General features: G+C 23.6%; 2 protein-coding genes across 4 annotated transcripts in view; one reads left to right on the forward strand and one right to left on the reverse strand.

Annotated features, from left to right (window-relative positions):
* The window catches only part of LOC114125355 (two pore potassium channel protein sup-9-like), a 107,351-nt gene that overhangs the window by 2,374 nt on the left and 89,239 nt on the right, over positions 1-15,738 (forward strand). For both annotated transcript variants that reach the window (XM_050205732.1, XM_050205733.1), the window contains 4 exons: positions 1,217-1,364; positions 3,688-3,843; positions 4,032-4,173; positions 7,838-8,039. In XM_050205732.1, coding sequence (XP_050061689.1) covers positions 1,238-1,364; positions 3,688-3,843; positions 4,032-4,173; positions 7,838-8,039 — 627 coding nt within the window. In that variant the 5' untranslated portion in view covers positions 1,217-1,237. The remainder of the gene's footprint in view (positions 1-1,216; positions 1,365-3,687; positions 3,844-4,031; positions 4,174-7,837; positions 8,040-15,738) is intronic.
* The window catches only part of LOC114130322 (uncharacterized), a 42,742-nt gene continuing 37,368 nt past the window's right edge, over positions 10,365-15,738 (reverse strand). The window contains exon 5 of one of the 2 annotated variants that reach the window (XM_050205734.1): positions 10,365-10,499. The gene's annotated coding sequence lies outside the window, so the exon portion shown is untranslated. The remainder of the gene's footprint in view (positions 10,500-15,738) is intronic. The other variant, XR_007605630.1, reaches the window with a different exon arrangement.

The raw sequence follows: 15,738 nt of genomic DNA on the forward strand, positions 1-15,738 counted from the left end.
TTATTACATACAATAATGTACAGATGAAGATTGCTTTTGTATTTTCCTTTCTTTTTTTTTACATATTTTGATATTGATTGTTATCGGGACCATCGTATATGTATATCGATAATGCGCAAAAATAATTTCGTGCAGCACCGCCCGGATAAAAAAGTCAAAAAGTTCATTAGACTTCTTGTATGGGTAACGCAATATTGAAATTATTTAGAATGGACGACGTTAAACGAATACGCAGTATAATATGCATGGTAGCCGTGGTACGAATGGTTCAAATAATGATGATTAGCTTATGTATTCATTCTAGCTCTAGTACAATAATCTGTATTATAATATGTAAATATAATACTATGCATTGTGAAATCTATCGGTTTTGTTTTGTATAATATGGAATATTCGGAATACCATGATCTCACGATATCTTACTCAGAGTTCCCGCCAAACATCACTTATTGTTTCTATATGTGTAATATAATAGTAGCGATAACGGATTATATTATGATAATAATAATAATATTATGTAGGCTGCAGGGGCATACTCGGACACGTACATAAACCGCACGCCTAATCGTAAAATAATCATTTTTGTCTTAAATATCGCTATCGCAATCGACTAGTGACTACTCACTTCAGATTACATATATTATTCTAAAACACGATGTAACGTGGACCGTTTATGTAAAGCAATTGTTATTATGTTTAACAGTAGAAAGCAATATAATGCATTACAACACAGAGCCTCTATTCTTCGGACAAACGTTTTCTTTTATATTATATTATTATTGTATAACACATTCAAATAATTTTATACAAAAACAGATACCCACGTTAGTATATTATGGAGAACTAATCGTAGATAAACGACAGTATAATAATACATGCTTACAGTACCTAAGTGATATATTATTAAAATTTAGTAAAACAAACACCCCTAAAATAGCTTGACAATCCATATTGTAAATAATTTCTATATGTTACAGCGCATGGTGCTATATTTTGTTTCGTTTGCATACGATTTTTTTTAATTATTATAATTTACTTTTTTAAATGAAATGTTTAATTAAAATAAAAAAATGATAATCCTAATGACAAACACGAATATTCATTCGACCTCAACATACTATATTAAGCTAAAATGTTAATGTGCACGATCATATCATAAAACATACAATAGTACATAATATAATATCGCAGGTTAATTAGATTTTGTATATTTCAGTAACACGAATAAACAAGAGACATGAAGCGTCAGAACGTGCGCACATTATCCCTAGTAGTTTGCACATTTACATATTTGCTAGTGGGAGCTGCTGTATTTGATGCATTGGAATCGGAAACTGAAAGAAAAAGATGGAATCACCTTTTAGGTAAAAATCACTTGTTTATGTACTACCTAGTATAAATTTACAAATTTATTGAACTCTAAAACATAATTTTAAGTTCTTTTTTTAATAAAAAATATCTTTAATATAAAAAATTATAATCAAGACAATATTTTGTACACTAAGTAATTAAAATAATAAGAGGTAAGGAAGATGATAACATGAAAGGACGTCTCACGTTAGAAAAACCTTGTGACTTACATTAAATTAACATATCATAGCACTATTTTCGTTGAAGTAATTTGGTTGAATTTCTGGGTAGTATTTTAATCTAGACCTTTAATTAACTTGATTAGGTGGTCTCGCCAATTGAATAAATTTTTTCCATCTGATTTATGAAGTTGTTTTAAACATACCAGAGCTTACAACTGCATACAAAAGCCTAAACAAATATTATAAGCTGAACCAATGTGAAAGCTTTGTATACTATATACTAATAATGTTTAAAAGTTTAAGTAAAAATGTTTTGATTTTAAATTTCAGAATTTTTTTCTGGTAAGAGTGTGAAAATTTGGGTGGTATAAAATAAATTCCCAATACTTTTTTCAATAATTGGGAAAAACCAAAAAAAAACCGAATATTCATATTAATAGACATAGTTATATCATTTTCAAAATATTTTGGGTCTTTTTAAAATGTATAGATATTTAAAATTTTAAAGTTTTATTCAATATAAAAATAATAAAAATTTAATACAATATATGGTTTTTTTATAGATTTTTCTTACCTAAAAAAATTAAAATTGCATATTATGCACAAATTTTTTATTATTATTTTTTTTTTTTTATATATAGAATTTTTAATTTAAAATTTTCAAGACATTTAATATTATTTTAACATTTTTACATTAAATTATAGGGAGTTTTCAAAAATACTTTTAATTTATTTTACCAAAAAAATATTCAACCCGTTCTATGACAATACTTTGCTATTAACAGCTGTAGTAATATTTTTATATTTATCTATTATAAAACAAATTAAAATGTAGGCTGATAGACCACTTCCACTCAGAATTATTTTTCGTATATATAATGATACAATGATATAATATCATTGAATTAAAATTTAATACATCAATTTTATTACAGTAATTTATTCTATGATGATTGCATTTGAAACTTACCCTATAGACATATAGCAGATTAGCAAAGCATGTTCCCTGTTTTTTTGTTTTCATGATTATTTAATTCTGATAAATATACTTATAATCCCACAATGTACCAACTACCCTCAAAGTTATAGAGATTATAGTATTTCTACTACTACGGAAGTTGATGAAAGATATTAACTAAACTGAATAAAAATTATAAACAAAGAGAACATGAATGGGTCAAAATAATGGTTAGTTATTGTGTTGCAATTTAATATATAATATTAATCATTGGAGATTTGAAACTGCTCACTATTGTGGGCTGTGGAACTGCGTACTTGTATATTATTATTTATTATTTACTTTGTATAATAGTGACTCTGGTAAAATAATATCATTTCGATTTTAGAGTACATGCAATAAGATATTGGAAATTGTATGAGTACCTTGTAATTCTAAGAATACTATATAAAGTATCCAAATAAATATTAAATAGGTTTTTCTTTATCTATTCTAGTAGGTACTAATGTAATAATAAAAAAAGGTTGTATATTATTGCAATAACTTTTCTCTAAATATTAAACTAAATATATAATATTTATTTTTCATTAAATATTGAATGGATACGTATTAATTTTTTTTATTACTCGTATACTATATCTGTGGACCAAATTTAAACTTGGAAAAAATAATAGACTTGTTAAAGTTTGTACACGTGTTTGTATTATAATCGGTTCGAAAATGAATGTAGGTATGTCATAAGTATATTCAGTAATCTTTATCCTAATTTGAATATATTTGAATAATATTATTATTTATTATAGCTAGGTTCACTTCCTTTCTTTTTTAAACAGTTGTATTCCCAATGCAAATACTAAAACTGACAGGTCTGTTACTTATTGTTATAAAATTAATGTTAAATTATTTATTTACTTGTGGACTGCTTATAAATATTTATGATTTAATCGTTTAATTGGCTGGAGTTTTATTTTTGAATTATAGTTAAAATCAAACAGAGATTAATTCAAAATCAATCCTCGAAATATATAAATAGGTGTATTAAAGTATTATTATGATGGTAGCATAAAATTCATAATATTATCTTCTACGTTTGTTGATAGCTTTAATTAATAAATACATTGTATAATATATACCTACACGGCTACACTATACTATAGTATTTAAATACATATATATATATATTTACGATGGTTTTAGAACTAAAGGCAGCTTTGGTGAGAAAATACAGCATAAGCGAAGATGATTATAGAATGATGGAGGTTGCTATCATCGAAAACAAACCTCACAAAGCTGGACCACAATGGAAATTTGCGGGCGCGTTTTATTTCTCCACAGTCGTTTTGGCTATGATTGGTATACGAATTTACAATTAATGTTATAAAAACAGGTCATAATGGTGTTTTATTTTAATACAAATTATTACTCATTACTTTATTAAATAAAACACCGTTAAAAAAAAAAAAATTTTAATAAAATATAGAGTGATATAATATTATGTATAATATATAATGGATTCTAAAAATACTATTTTTTGTTTACAGGTTATGGGCATTCGACACCAGTGACAATTGGTGGAAAAGCATTTTGTATGGCATACGCTATGGTGGGCATACCATTAGGACTTATTATGTTCCAGAGTATTGGTGAACGTTTAAATAAATTTGCGTCTGTAGTTATTAGGAGGTGAAAAATCGTTTCATTTTTTTTTTTTTTTAACTTTACTTGCAATACATAATATATTAAAACTATATTTTTTTTCATGGTAAATGATTAAAAAACAAAATATTTACTGAAAAATTTAACTATAAACTAAACTGATGAATTACACACATGTTCAAAAACATATAACATATAATTAACAATAATAATAATTATTATATAATATTTTTGTTATTATTTAAAGATGATGTGATTTTATTTTTACATTATTCTAATGTGTTCTATTTATAAAAGACCGTCTATTAATCTATAATAATTTACAGTACATTTATAATGATATTATAATATTTTATTTTTCTATTAGAACTCGTAATAAAGTAGCGTAAAACTAATTTTTGCCAAAAAAAAATCGCATTAATTACCAACTAGTAATTATGACTTAAATATATTTAACTTATAAGAAACTAGGTTAAGACTTTTTTGATATTATATTTAAATTGGTTTATGTGAAATTCACGAGATACTGTTTTAGTATTTAGTATCTATTTAACACTTAAACACAAAAAATGTAGTGAATTGAAAGTGATAATTTAAGTGAGATTTATTTTATATATTTCATTTATATTATGTTTCTACGATTCATATTTTTTTATAACATAGGTACAACCAAAATATAAATTGGATTTTGTATAGAAATGGATTTTTATCCCTAATTTTTTTCTAGATTATTTTGATTTATATAGGAAATATTTTATTTTTAACATACTTATCAATAAAATTACGTAATTTTCGAAACAAACTGATTTTTGCTGGTTAGTTTTTAGTATACATTATGAAATTCGATTGACCAGAAATATGAAAATTAATTTGTGTAAAATGAATTAAAATAAAATTATTTGTTAATATGTGAAATAAAACTATAAGTATAACAATAAGAACTGTGCAGATTAGATTGTATTAATAATTTAAGAGAAGATTATAATTATTTTTTTTAATTCTGAGCAGAGAGATGAATATATTAGTTTTACAATAATTTTATGCGTGAAAAAATGTACAATGTAATACAAAGTTTCTTATAAGTTTTTCATACCATAATCTATTAATATCGAAAATATAATATAGCACAATTTTTTTACCAACGCTTAAAATGTATACAATTCAAAGGAAATTATTTTATAGTTAAAAATGCATTTCTGTTAAAACCTATAGTTTATAAATGTAATACATGTACCTAATACAAAATTCATAATAACTTTTTTATACTACAATTAAAAATAAGAGTAAGTGTAAAGCTGTATGTATATATTTTTATACAATTTAAGTTTAAATTTTGACAACTAATATTCAAAAATATTATCAAAAATATTATATCTAATAGAGATTTATCATCAAATATTTTTTATTATTTTGTTATTATTCGAAAATATCAATTGTAGAAACTTGAAAATTCCACTATTACTTGAGTCGTCATTATAAATGCAACTTTAAAATTATTTAGATTACTAAAAAAAAATTAATATTAATTGTATAATAGTTCTTAAAATATATATGTTACATAATTAATAATAATTTAAACTATACCAAAAATATATGTTCAAAAATATGTCAAAATTATTTAAAATTAAAATTATGAAAATATTTCTATTTTATAGATTAATAATATTTAGGTACCTATATCAATTAAAAAAAAAAAAAGTTTCAAATGTCCTTTTCATTTTAATTTAATAGAAATCGTCAATAACAATTACGTTTTTAAATGCTAAAACTTTCACCATTTTTATTTGAATTTTCAATCTAGTCAACAAAAACCAGAGCTATTTTTTCTAAATAAAGCATGAATACTATTTTTAAATTTAATAATTTTTGGCAGTGTTACTGTGTATTTTTGGATGATTTCGTAGCTGTTTTCGGATAAATACGAAATTTTAAATGATTTACATTTGGTAAAATCAATTTATTATTTAACATATGGTTAAGTTTGTGTTATTGTCCTAAATTGTATTTATTTTATTTTAAATATTGGCAGAAAAATTTATTAAATATGGTTTTCGAAAAATCAATATAGGTATCATGTAGTGTACATAATAGTTGATTAGTGATTACATAACATTATATCATCAGTGTGTTATGAAAATCATATTCCATACCCTGAGCAAAGTGTTTAAACAATGACCCACCAACTATCCCCTTTCCACATAATACATAGTTTTAAACTATAAATGCTAATTTAGTATTTTTTATGGGACATAGGTTATCAACAATTTAATATATATAAAAAATATATTATGATAATTAATTAAACATTTATACACACAAATTTTAATTTGTAAAATAAATATAATAAATAAATATAGGTATACGGCTAAGGAATTGCATTAGGCAAACGTCGTTTACCATGCCTTTGTTTATTGTAATTTACTATCAATAAATTATTTAATTTAAATTAAGTATTATCAGTTATAGTTTTCATGATAAATTAAATAATTTTGATTTCTATTATAAGTAACTTAACACAATATTTATACAATCACATTAACCTTGTATACATAGTTTTATTCAATTCAACTTTATACATACTTTCCAAATTGTATTTTCAATTATGTACTTATATTAAGTAAGGTCTAATTATATATAAATATATATATATATATATTTTTTGCATTATCCTTAACTATATATACTATATATAATTATATATAGTTATCCTTAGTTTAACTTCTTAATAAATCATAAGTAACGATAATCAGAAACTCGTTGTATAGACAGTAGTCGCAGTCTTGTAAAGAATACTTAAAATTTGTATTATTAAAATCGTTTGGTAAAAATATATATTTAATTTAAATATTATAATATATACTTTAATTTGTTTGATAATATTAACTTCATGTGTAAAATATTGTTTTCTATACATTTCAACTGTCCCCTTATAACTATTTGTCAATTCGTACAAACATTAGATTTAATATTAACAGTATTTTATAAATACAATTAATTTTATTAATTTGAAATGTATACATAACATTTATTTATTTGACTTTTGAATCACTATAGATTCACTAAATTGTTTTTTATTAATTTATTTATAAGATTTTAATAAATTAACCGTTGAAATTAATCACATTATTTTATACTACTCACAATATTTTTGAGCCTAGTGGGTTCAACTAAACATCAAATTTGAAAATAACCAAAATTATTTGTATAAATGATTTAATTAAAATATTGTGAAGTTGATTCAGATTGAAAGAAATTAGCGTTAACCTTTAATAGTTAAAAAAATTCAAAATAGATCAAACATTGGTAAATAGATTATTCTTTTTTCCTCATACAAATATGAAAATGAAAAAATATTTGAAAATAAATATTTAAAACACATACATGTTAAAAAATGGTTTTCAAATAATTTTTTAAGTATGTTTTACAAGACTGTATTTTTAGCCATGTATAATTTAAGCTGAGTCAGAGTCTTAAGAAAACTGACAATTCGTATAATATTTTTAATTTTTGAGTATGGAACCCGGTGATTAAAAAACTTTACCTTATCGTGCTTCAGAAGCTATGGTAATTTCAGATTAACGGCTTCATTAAAGAAGCAACAAACATCCTGTTAATATGTTTTTACAGCAATGTGAAATATCCAACAGCGTTCTTAGTAAATACATAAAACGTTTTAATTATTCATCTGCAGGGCCAAACAATATTTAAAATGTAAAAAGGAAGAAGCCACGGAAATGAATCTAATGTTTGCTACTGGAATGCTGTCGTCGGTTATCATCACCACTGGTGCGGCCGTGTTTTCAAAATACGAAGGATGGAGCTATTTTGATAGTTTTTATTATTGCTTCGTTACGCTCACCACCATCGGTTTTGGAGATTACGTCGCACTACAGGTACTTATCAAATGTTTTTCACGTAATACATTTTCGATACTGGTCCTATACGCCTCTTATCATTTGACATTTATCTGCTTTCAAACTATAATATCCTAATTCTTAACACCTATAGATTATTATAATGGTGTAATGTTTAAGTACAATTAAAGTATAATGCGTCAGAAAATTAATAAATGTTTCATTAAAGAGCATTATATTCAATAATATGCAAACTTTTATACTATAAAATTATCTTTTGAATAATGGAATTTATTTATCAATACATTGATATTAATTATTTTTGGGTCGAATAACTTTTTAATGTACTAGCAACAGTTTTATAATTCAACAAGTTAAATTTTTTATGATTTATTGCAAAACTGCAGTTTTAATTTAGATAGTATTACTGTAGCATAATATGACCAATATTCGTTTGAAAAAAATATGTTGTTTTTTTTTTTTTTTAATAATACTATTAAATGTATATTTTGAAACTGACGCCACCAACTACAATAGTTGGTTTGTGGTTTGTCTAAAAGAACCAATGGAAACAAAGTGTATGTATACTTTTATAATTACTGTACATCACAGTGATCAAATGATTATTGACAGATTTTATTGTATTTAATACTTATTTGGACCAGTATTATATCAATTTTATATTTATTTTAATGAAGTGTATATAAGAATAATATTTTTCGATCGAAATTAACGATCACCATCATTTTATTTACTCACATACACTATTATAGTTTGAATTAGGTAATGTATAATAATGATGTGTACTCTCTAAAATATAATACTCGTAATATAATATATTATCAATTTTGTTAATTGAATCTTGGTTTTTACATTATTTGGAAAATATAATAGTAATTTCCTTGTTGGGGATAACAATTTATTATAATTTAATTCAGTGGCTAATATAGCTATTAAATGTTGTATTATCGCTAATATGTATATACTTACACAACTGTTTATTTTGATTTGTAATATTTGTAATTTTTATACTAAGAAAAATTTATATTTATCTATTGAAAATTCAATAGAATATAATGTACCTATTAAATTTATTGCAAGAGAAATTGTTTTTATCATATTTTATTGTTTAATAAATTTAATACATACGCAGTTTATTGAACATACCTATTAACTACAGTTTCCATTGATTAGGTTTCAGATTGATTTGATTTAAATTGTTATGTGACCAAAATGTATGGTTAACAGTTGTTATTAAGTAAAATTTTCAAATAATTATGTATTTAAAATGTTTGAATTTTTAATTTAAAATACAGAAAACTAATTCTGAACTATTCAACGGAGACTTTAATTAGTTTTTAAGTTAAGTGTACAATGTTGACATTTTAAAAGTATTATTTCAGAATTCACAATAATATTATATGCTATTTTTTTCGTACCAACTCAAATTAATCTGATTGTAATATATTGTATCTACTACAAATTTTGTAATATTAAATATAATCTTAATCTTATCGCAATGCCATTTATACCTATGGCTACTTATGGCTACATCTCTATTTACGAATTTTCGTAGTACAACCATTGCATCATTAGAATAATACAAAATAAATAACAAAAATAATAATGATGAATAAGTAATTATTATTTATTATTAACGATTAAGAACATAATAAAAGATTTATAAAATATAAGTGACGAGATACTAAAACTATTATGTGTCTAATATTATCTTGATTGGGACATGGTAAATGTTTGAAATATATATTATATCAGAACATTAATTGTGACGAATCGATTAATGTTTACAATTAATAATTATATTATATTGTTTTAATGTATTTACAATCAGTACTCGATTTAGCGGGTTGTGAGGGTGAAATATAACAGACATTCGAGGCTGAAATTGTTTTAGACGCCTTTGGCTGGTGTTCTAGATGTACTAACTGTATAAAGCATAGTAATCAATTATTAAGAATATTAAATAATGCCCAAAAAATAATTAATTTAACAAATTACTCGCACCCGTTTATTCTAAATTTTTTTTCATTTTATCTCTACTTGTGATTTAATTTAAAGGAATACATGAGTATTTAATATTACCGAATAATGAACAAATAAATAATTAATCCGTGGTATAAATAAGTTAAAAAAAAAAAAAAAAATTAAAGGGAATCCGACACTTATAATTGCATTTTGGCCCCCTGAGATTTAAATCCAGCATTGATTACAATGATTGAAAAAAAAAACTTTTTAAATTATTTACTATCTTTGATTTAATTAAATTAAACTTAATTAAAATTTATATAAATTATAAACTTAAAAGTTACTTAAAAATAATTAAAATAAATAGATATAATATAACAGCTGTTTAATAGTTTTGTATGATGCAAAAGACTTTGTGCTGAGAATTTGCTCTTCTTGTTACAAGGTTGTGATACCAATTTTTAAACTTGACATTAGTATCATTCCATCCGCTTCAGAGTTAGACTTGAAACACTTTAAAAAAATAAACATAAATTATTCACATTTTTATATAGGTTATTGAATTTTTAATATTATAATAAAATATATATCTTGATTAATGATTAATGATAAAATATATAGTATAAAATACTTTAAATTTCATTGTGTAGGTACTCCGTAAATAAATTGTCAACAGAAAATATCATTATATTACGATAAAACATACAATTTTAATTTTTAATTACAACTAAGTCTCATAAAAATACTAACATGTTTTTCGAAATTATTTTTGATTAAAATTATAAAATGTTGACAATTTTATCGACATCCACAATATTCTAAATCACGATCAAATAGTGAAGTGTATCATATTATATCAGTCAAAAGAGCGGTTAATAATTATTAATTAATATGATACAAAGTAAATTGACATATTTGTCTACAGTGCAAAAGAGATTTTCTTAAGAAATTAAAATTTAAATATTTGGGAAAAGTTATTTCTAATACCCAAACTGGCCAAACTAATGTGTTTTTTAGTATAAAATTATAATTATAATTATAATTTTCAAACAATTCATTTTGGATTGAGGTTAAATCAATTCTGAATCAATTACTTGAAATCAGTCTGAAATATAATATATATCGTGTAAATATTTGGAATTTATTTACGAATCAATTTTATAAACTCGTGATACCTTGACCAAACTATAGTCTTCGGGCTAAATGCGACTCACTAACTAGTTTTAGCCGGTCTTCGAAGAATTATAAATATTTAAATAACATACAACGTCAATTCTCTAAAAGTATTTGCAAAAAAACATCAATATCCTACTTGTCATTAATAAAAAAGGTGGTCAAGTGAGTAACGATCTGCTGTATAGTAGGTCACTAAAATGTATGTATTAAATTCGAAAGGTATCACTGTATACAAAAAAAGATTTTGAACGGAGATGATTAGTCAGCCTACCTAGGGTATATAATATATATTTCCCTGTATACAACAAAATTAAATCTTGTACAGAAAATGTCAATTTAAACAACTGGTGAAGGTATGTTTCAAGTTTCTACGACTAGTAATGTTCAGCTATAACATAAATCTAAAATTATTTGATTGTAAATAATTGTTATTTTACATGTAGATATTTAATTTCATAATGTTTTAAATTTAAGATAAAATATTTTTAATTGGCCAACACTCAATTTCTTTTATAATTATTGTAAGCCAAATTTAAAGAAAATATTCTATTAAATTTTCAATTCTTATTTCTTTTCACAAGTTTTTATGTGAATTATAACTACAAAATAAGTTGCAAATATTCATGATTTTAATGATTTTTTTTCAATATTTAAACATCAAGCCTGATAAAAAAAACTTGTGCTTATGTATTCTTATGATTTTTAATATCAATATAAGACTAACATATGAGTTATGAGGAACTTAGTATTAAATTTTCAAATATTTTGACTCAGCCAAAATTTTTTTATCAATATCTATGAAAAAAAAAACTAAACAAAACCAAATATTTCAAATGCCTTAAAACATCCTTAAAATAAGCGAAATATTTTGAAAATTAAATTATGTAAAGAAAATGCCAATCTAAAGAATTGGTGAAATTTTGAAGTATCTAATTATTTCTATTTGAAATACAATAAAGGAAAATAAAGGTAGTCAAGAGGGTAACTCTTTGCTGTACAATAAGATATATCGTATGGACCTCAGATATAGAGTAGGTCACTATAATGGGTGTGTTAAATTTGAATGAAATAATAGGTATCATTTTATACGAAAAACGATTCTAAGCGAAGATGATTTGTCAACCTAGGATATATATTTTCCACTGGATGGTGAAAAAGGTGATTTATGTTTTAATAATCTGAATACCTCAAAATTAAATCATGTGCAGGAAATGGCAATTTAAACAACTGGTGTATGTTTCATATTTCTACGACTTGTAATTTTTAACTATAATAAAAATCTAAAGTTAATTTACTAAAAATCATAGTTATTTTACGTTATTTTTTAAATATTTGATTTCTTAAAAGTTTAGATAAATTTTTTTTTTAATTGCCTACGCTCCACTTCTTTTATAATTACTTTAAGCACTAAGCCTAACTTATAGAAAATCTTGAATTAAATTTTCAATAAATAGCTTCTTATACAAAATTGTTTGTACATTTTTAGCTACAAAATTATTTGCAAATATTCATGATTTAGACAAATTTTGTCAATATTTGAAATTCAAAAACTAATAATAAAACTGTACCTAAGTATTCTTATAATTTTTAAATCATTGTAAGACTAAATATTGAAGATTTTTGTATTCAATTTTCAATTATTTTGAGTTAGCCAAAAAAATGTTATCGATATTTAAAAAAACAAAAACGAATATTTCAAATGCTTATAAACAGGCTTAAAATAAGCAAAATATTTTGAACATTAAATTATGTAAAGAAATTTCCAATCTAAATAACTGGTGAAATTTTCAAGTATCTACGACTTCATTTTTTAATTATAACAAGTATTGAAAATCGTTTGAGGATAAATCGTAATCGTTACACAATTTCGTAAAACTTTAAAATTTAGATTCTCATAACAGTCATAAAATGTTTTTCTATAGTGACGTTTCAGTTTTCTTTATTGTTATTTAAAGGAAAACTTATGACATTTTACAACTTACGCAATTTTAACATATTTTTTAAATTCAATAAGAACAACTTATAAGAAACTTTGTATTAAATGTTCAAATTTTTTTTGGCACCCAAAATTTTTTTATCAACACTTTAAAAAAAAAAAAGTGGGCAAGTGAGTACCGCTCTGCTGTACATTAGGTGCCGTATGGATCATTATTATATATTATAGGAGTGTTAAATTTGAATCCAATGATAGTTATCATTGTATACGAAAAACGATTCTGAACGAAGATGATTTGTCAGCCTAGGATATAATTTCTAGTGGTTGGTAAAAAAGGTGGTTTAAAAAAACCAGCTTATATTAAAAAATATTTTGAAAATTAAATCACGTAAAGAAAACGCGAATCTTAATAACTGGTAAAATTTTCAAGTAACTACGACTTATACTTTTTGAATAATAACAAATATTTAAAATCGTTTGAGGATAAATCGTTATCGTTACGCTATTTCGTTAAAATTTAAAATTCAAACGCACTTAAAATTTTTCCTATAATGATGCTTCGAGTTTTCTCTATAGATACTTGAAGGTAAACTTATGGAAAACTTAGTGTTGTATTTTTAATCCTTAGTTATAAACACAAAAAATTTTATGATTTTTCAACTTCAAATATTTCGCAAATATTCATAATTTTGACGAATTTTCGTCAAAATTTGAACTTCAAATGCTAATAAAAAAAAATTGTGCCTATGTATTCTTATAATTTTTTAATCACTATAAGAATAACATATGAGGAACTTTGTACTAAATTTTCAAGTATTTTGATTGGGCCAAAAAAATTTTATCGACACTTCAAAAATATTTTTTCAGAAAAATTGAAAATTTCAGTTGTCTATAAATAGCTCAAAAAAAGTCAAAATATTTTGAAATTTAAATCACGTAAAGAAAACGCGAATCTTAATAACTGGTAAAATTTTCAAGTATCTACGACTTATACTTTTTGAATTATAACAAATATCAAAAATCGTTTGAGGCTAAACCGTTATTTAACGCGGTTTTTGTAAAAATTTAAATTTCAAACACTCATAAAAATTTTTTGTCTGAATCCGGTAGAGTTTTTTTTACAGATATTTGAAGAAAAATGTGTGGAGAACCTTGTACCAAATTTTCAAAACTTAGTTATAAAAGAAAAAAATTTTATGATTTTTCAACTTCAAAATTACTTGCAAATTTTCGCGTTTTCGACAGATTTCGTAAAAATTTGAACTAAAAACGCTTATAAAAAAAAATTGTGACTAACGATTTTTAATTTTTTTTAGCTACATTAAAAACAACTCATAAGGAACCTTGTATTAAATTTTCAAAACTTTTTGGTCATCCAAAAATTTTTTATCGACACTTTAAAAAAAATTTCTCAAAAAAATCGAAAATTTCAGTGGTCTATAAATAACTCAAAAAAAGTCAAAATTTTTTGAAAATTTAACTATATACGGATACTACTGACATTAACATTTGGTGAAAATTTCAAGTATTTTCAGTGATTAGTTTTTGAATTACAACCATAAAAAAAAATCGATTTGGTCGAAAACTGGTTTTGCGTAAAAATTGCCGTTTTTCCGTCATTTTTTTTTTGTTTTTCTCGATTTTTTTGAAAACTGTTGGAAAATGTTAACTTTTTACCTCTATAATGCACCAAGGATATTCACTTTTACATCGGAAACCACCCCCATTGTTTGAAATTGGAGCATTATTTCGACTAGTTATGCTGTACACAGACACAAAAACAAAAAAAAAAAAAAAAAAAAAAAAAAACACACACCATTGTAAAATCAATACATTCATCACTTCGTTCAGAATCTAATACTTAGAAAAATTGAAAATTTCAGTTATCTAGAAACAACTCAAAAAAAGCTAAAATATTATGAAAATTTATTTATATATAGATAATAGGCATTTGGTGAGAATTTCAAGTATTTACAGTGATAAGTTTTTGAGTTAAAATCTGGTTTTGCGTAAAAATTTTCGTTTTCCGTCACTGGTTTTAGATTCTGAACGAAGTGATGAATGTATTGATTTTACAATGATGTGTGTTTTTTTTTTTTTTTTTGTGTCTGTGTACAGCATAACTAGTCGAAATAATGCTCCAATTTCAAACTATGGGGGTGGTTTCCGATGTAAAATTAAATGTCCTTGGTGCATTATAGAGGTAAAAAGTTAACATTTTCCAACAGTTTTCAAAATAATCGAGAAAAACAAAAAAAAAATGACGGAAAAACGGCAATTTTTACGCAAAACCAGTTTTCGAACAAATCGATTTTTTTTTATGGTTATAATTCAAAAACTAATCACTGAAAATACTTGAAATTTTCACCAAATGTTAATGTCAGTGGTATCTGTATATAGTTAAATTTTCAAAAAATTTTGACTTTTTTTGAGTTATTTATAGACCACTGAAATTTTCGATTTTTTTGAGAAATTTTTTTTAAAGTGTCGATAAAAAATTTTTGGATGACCAAAAAGTTTTGAAAATTTAATACAAGGTTCCTTATGAGTTGTTTTTATTGTAGCTAAAAAAAATTAAAAATCGTTAGTCACAATTTTTTTTTATAAGCGTTTATAGTTCAAATTTTTACGAAATCTGTC

This window comes from Aphis gossypii, chromosome X (genome assembly GCF_020184175.1).
Source record: "Aphis gossypii isolate Hap1 chromosome X, ASM2018417v2, whole genome shotgun sequence".
Classification (NCBI taxonomy): Eukaryota; Metazoa; Arthropoda; class Insecta; order Hemiptera; family Aphididae; genus Aphis; species Aphis gossypii.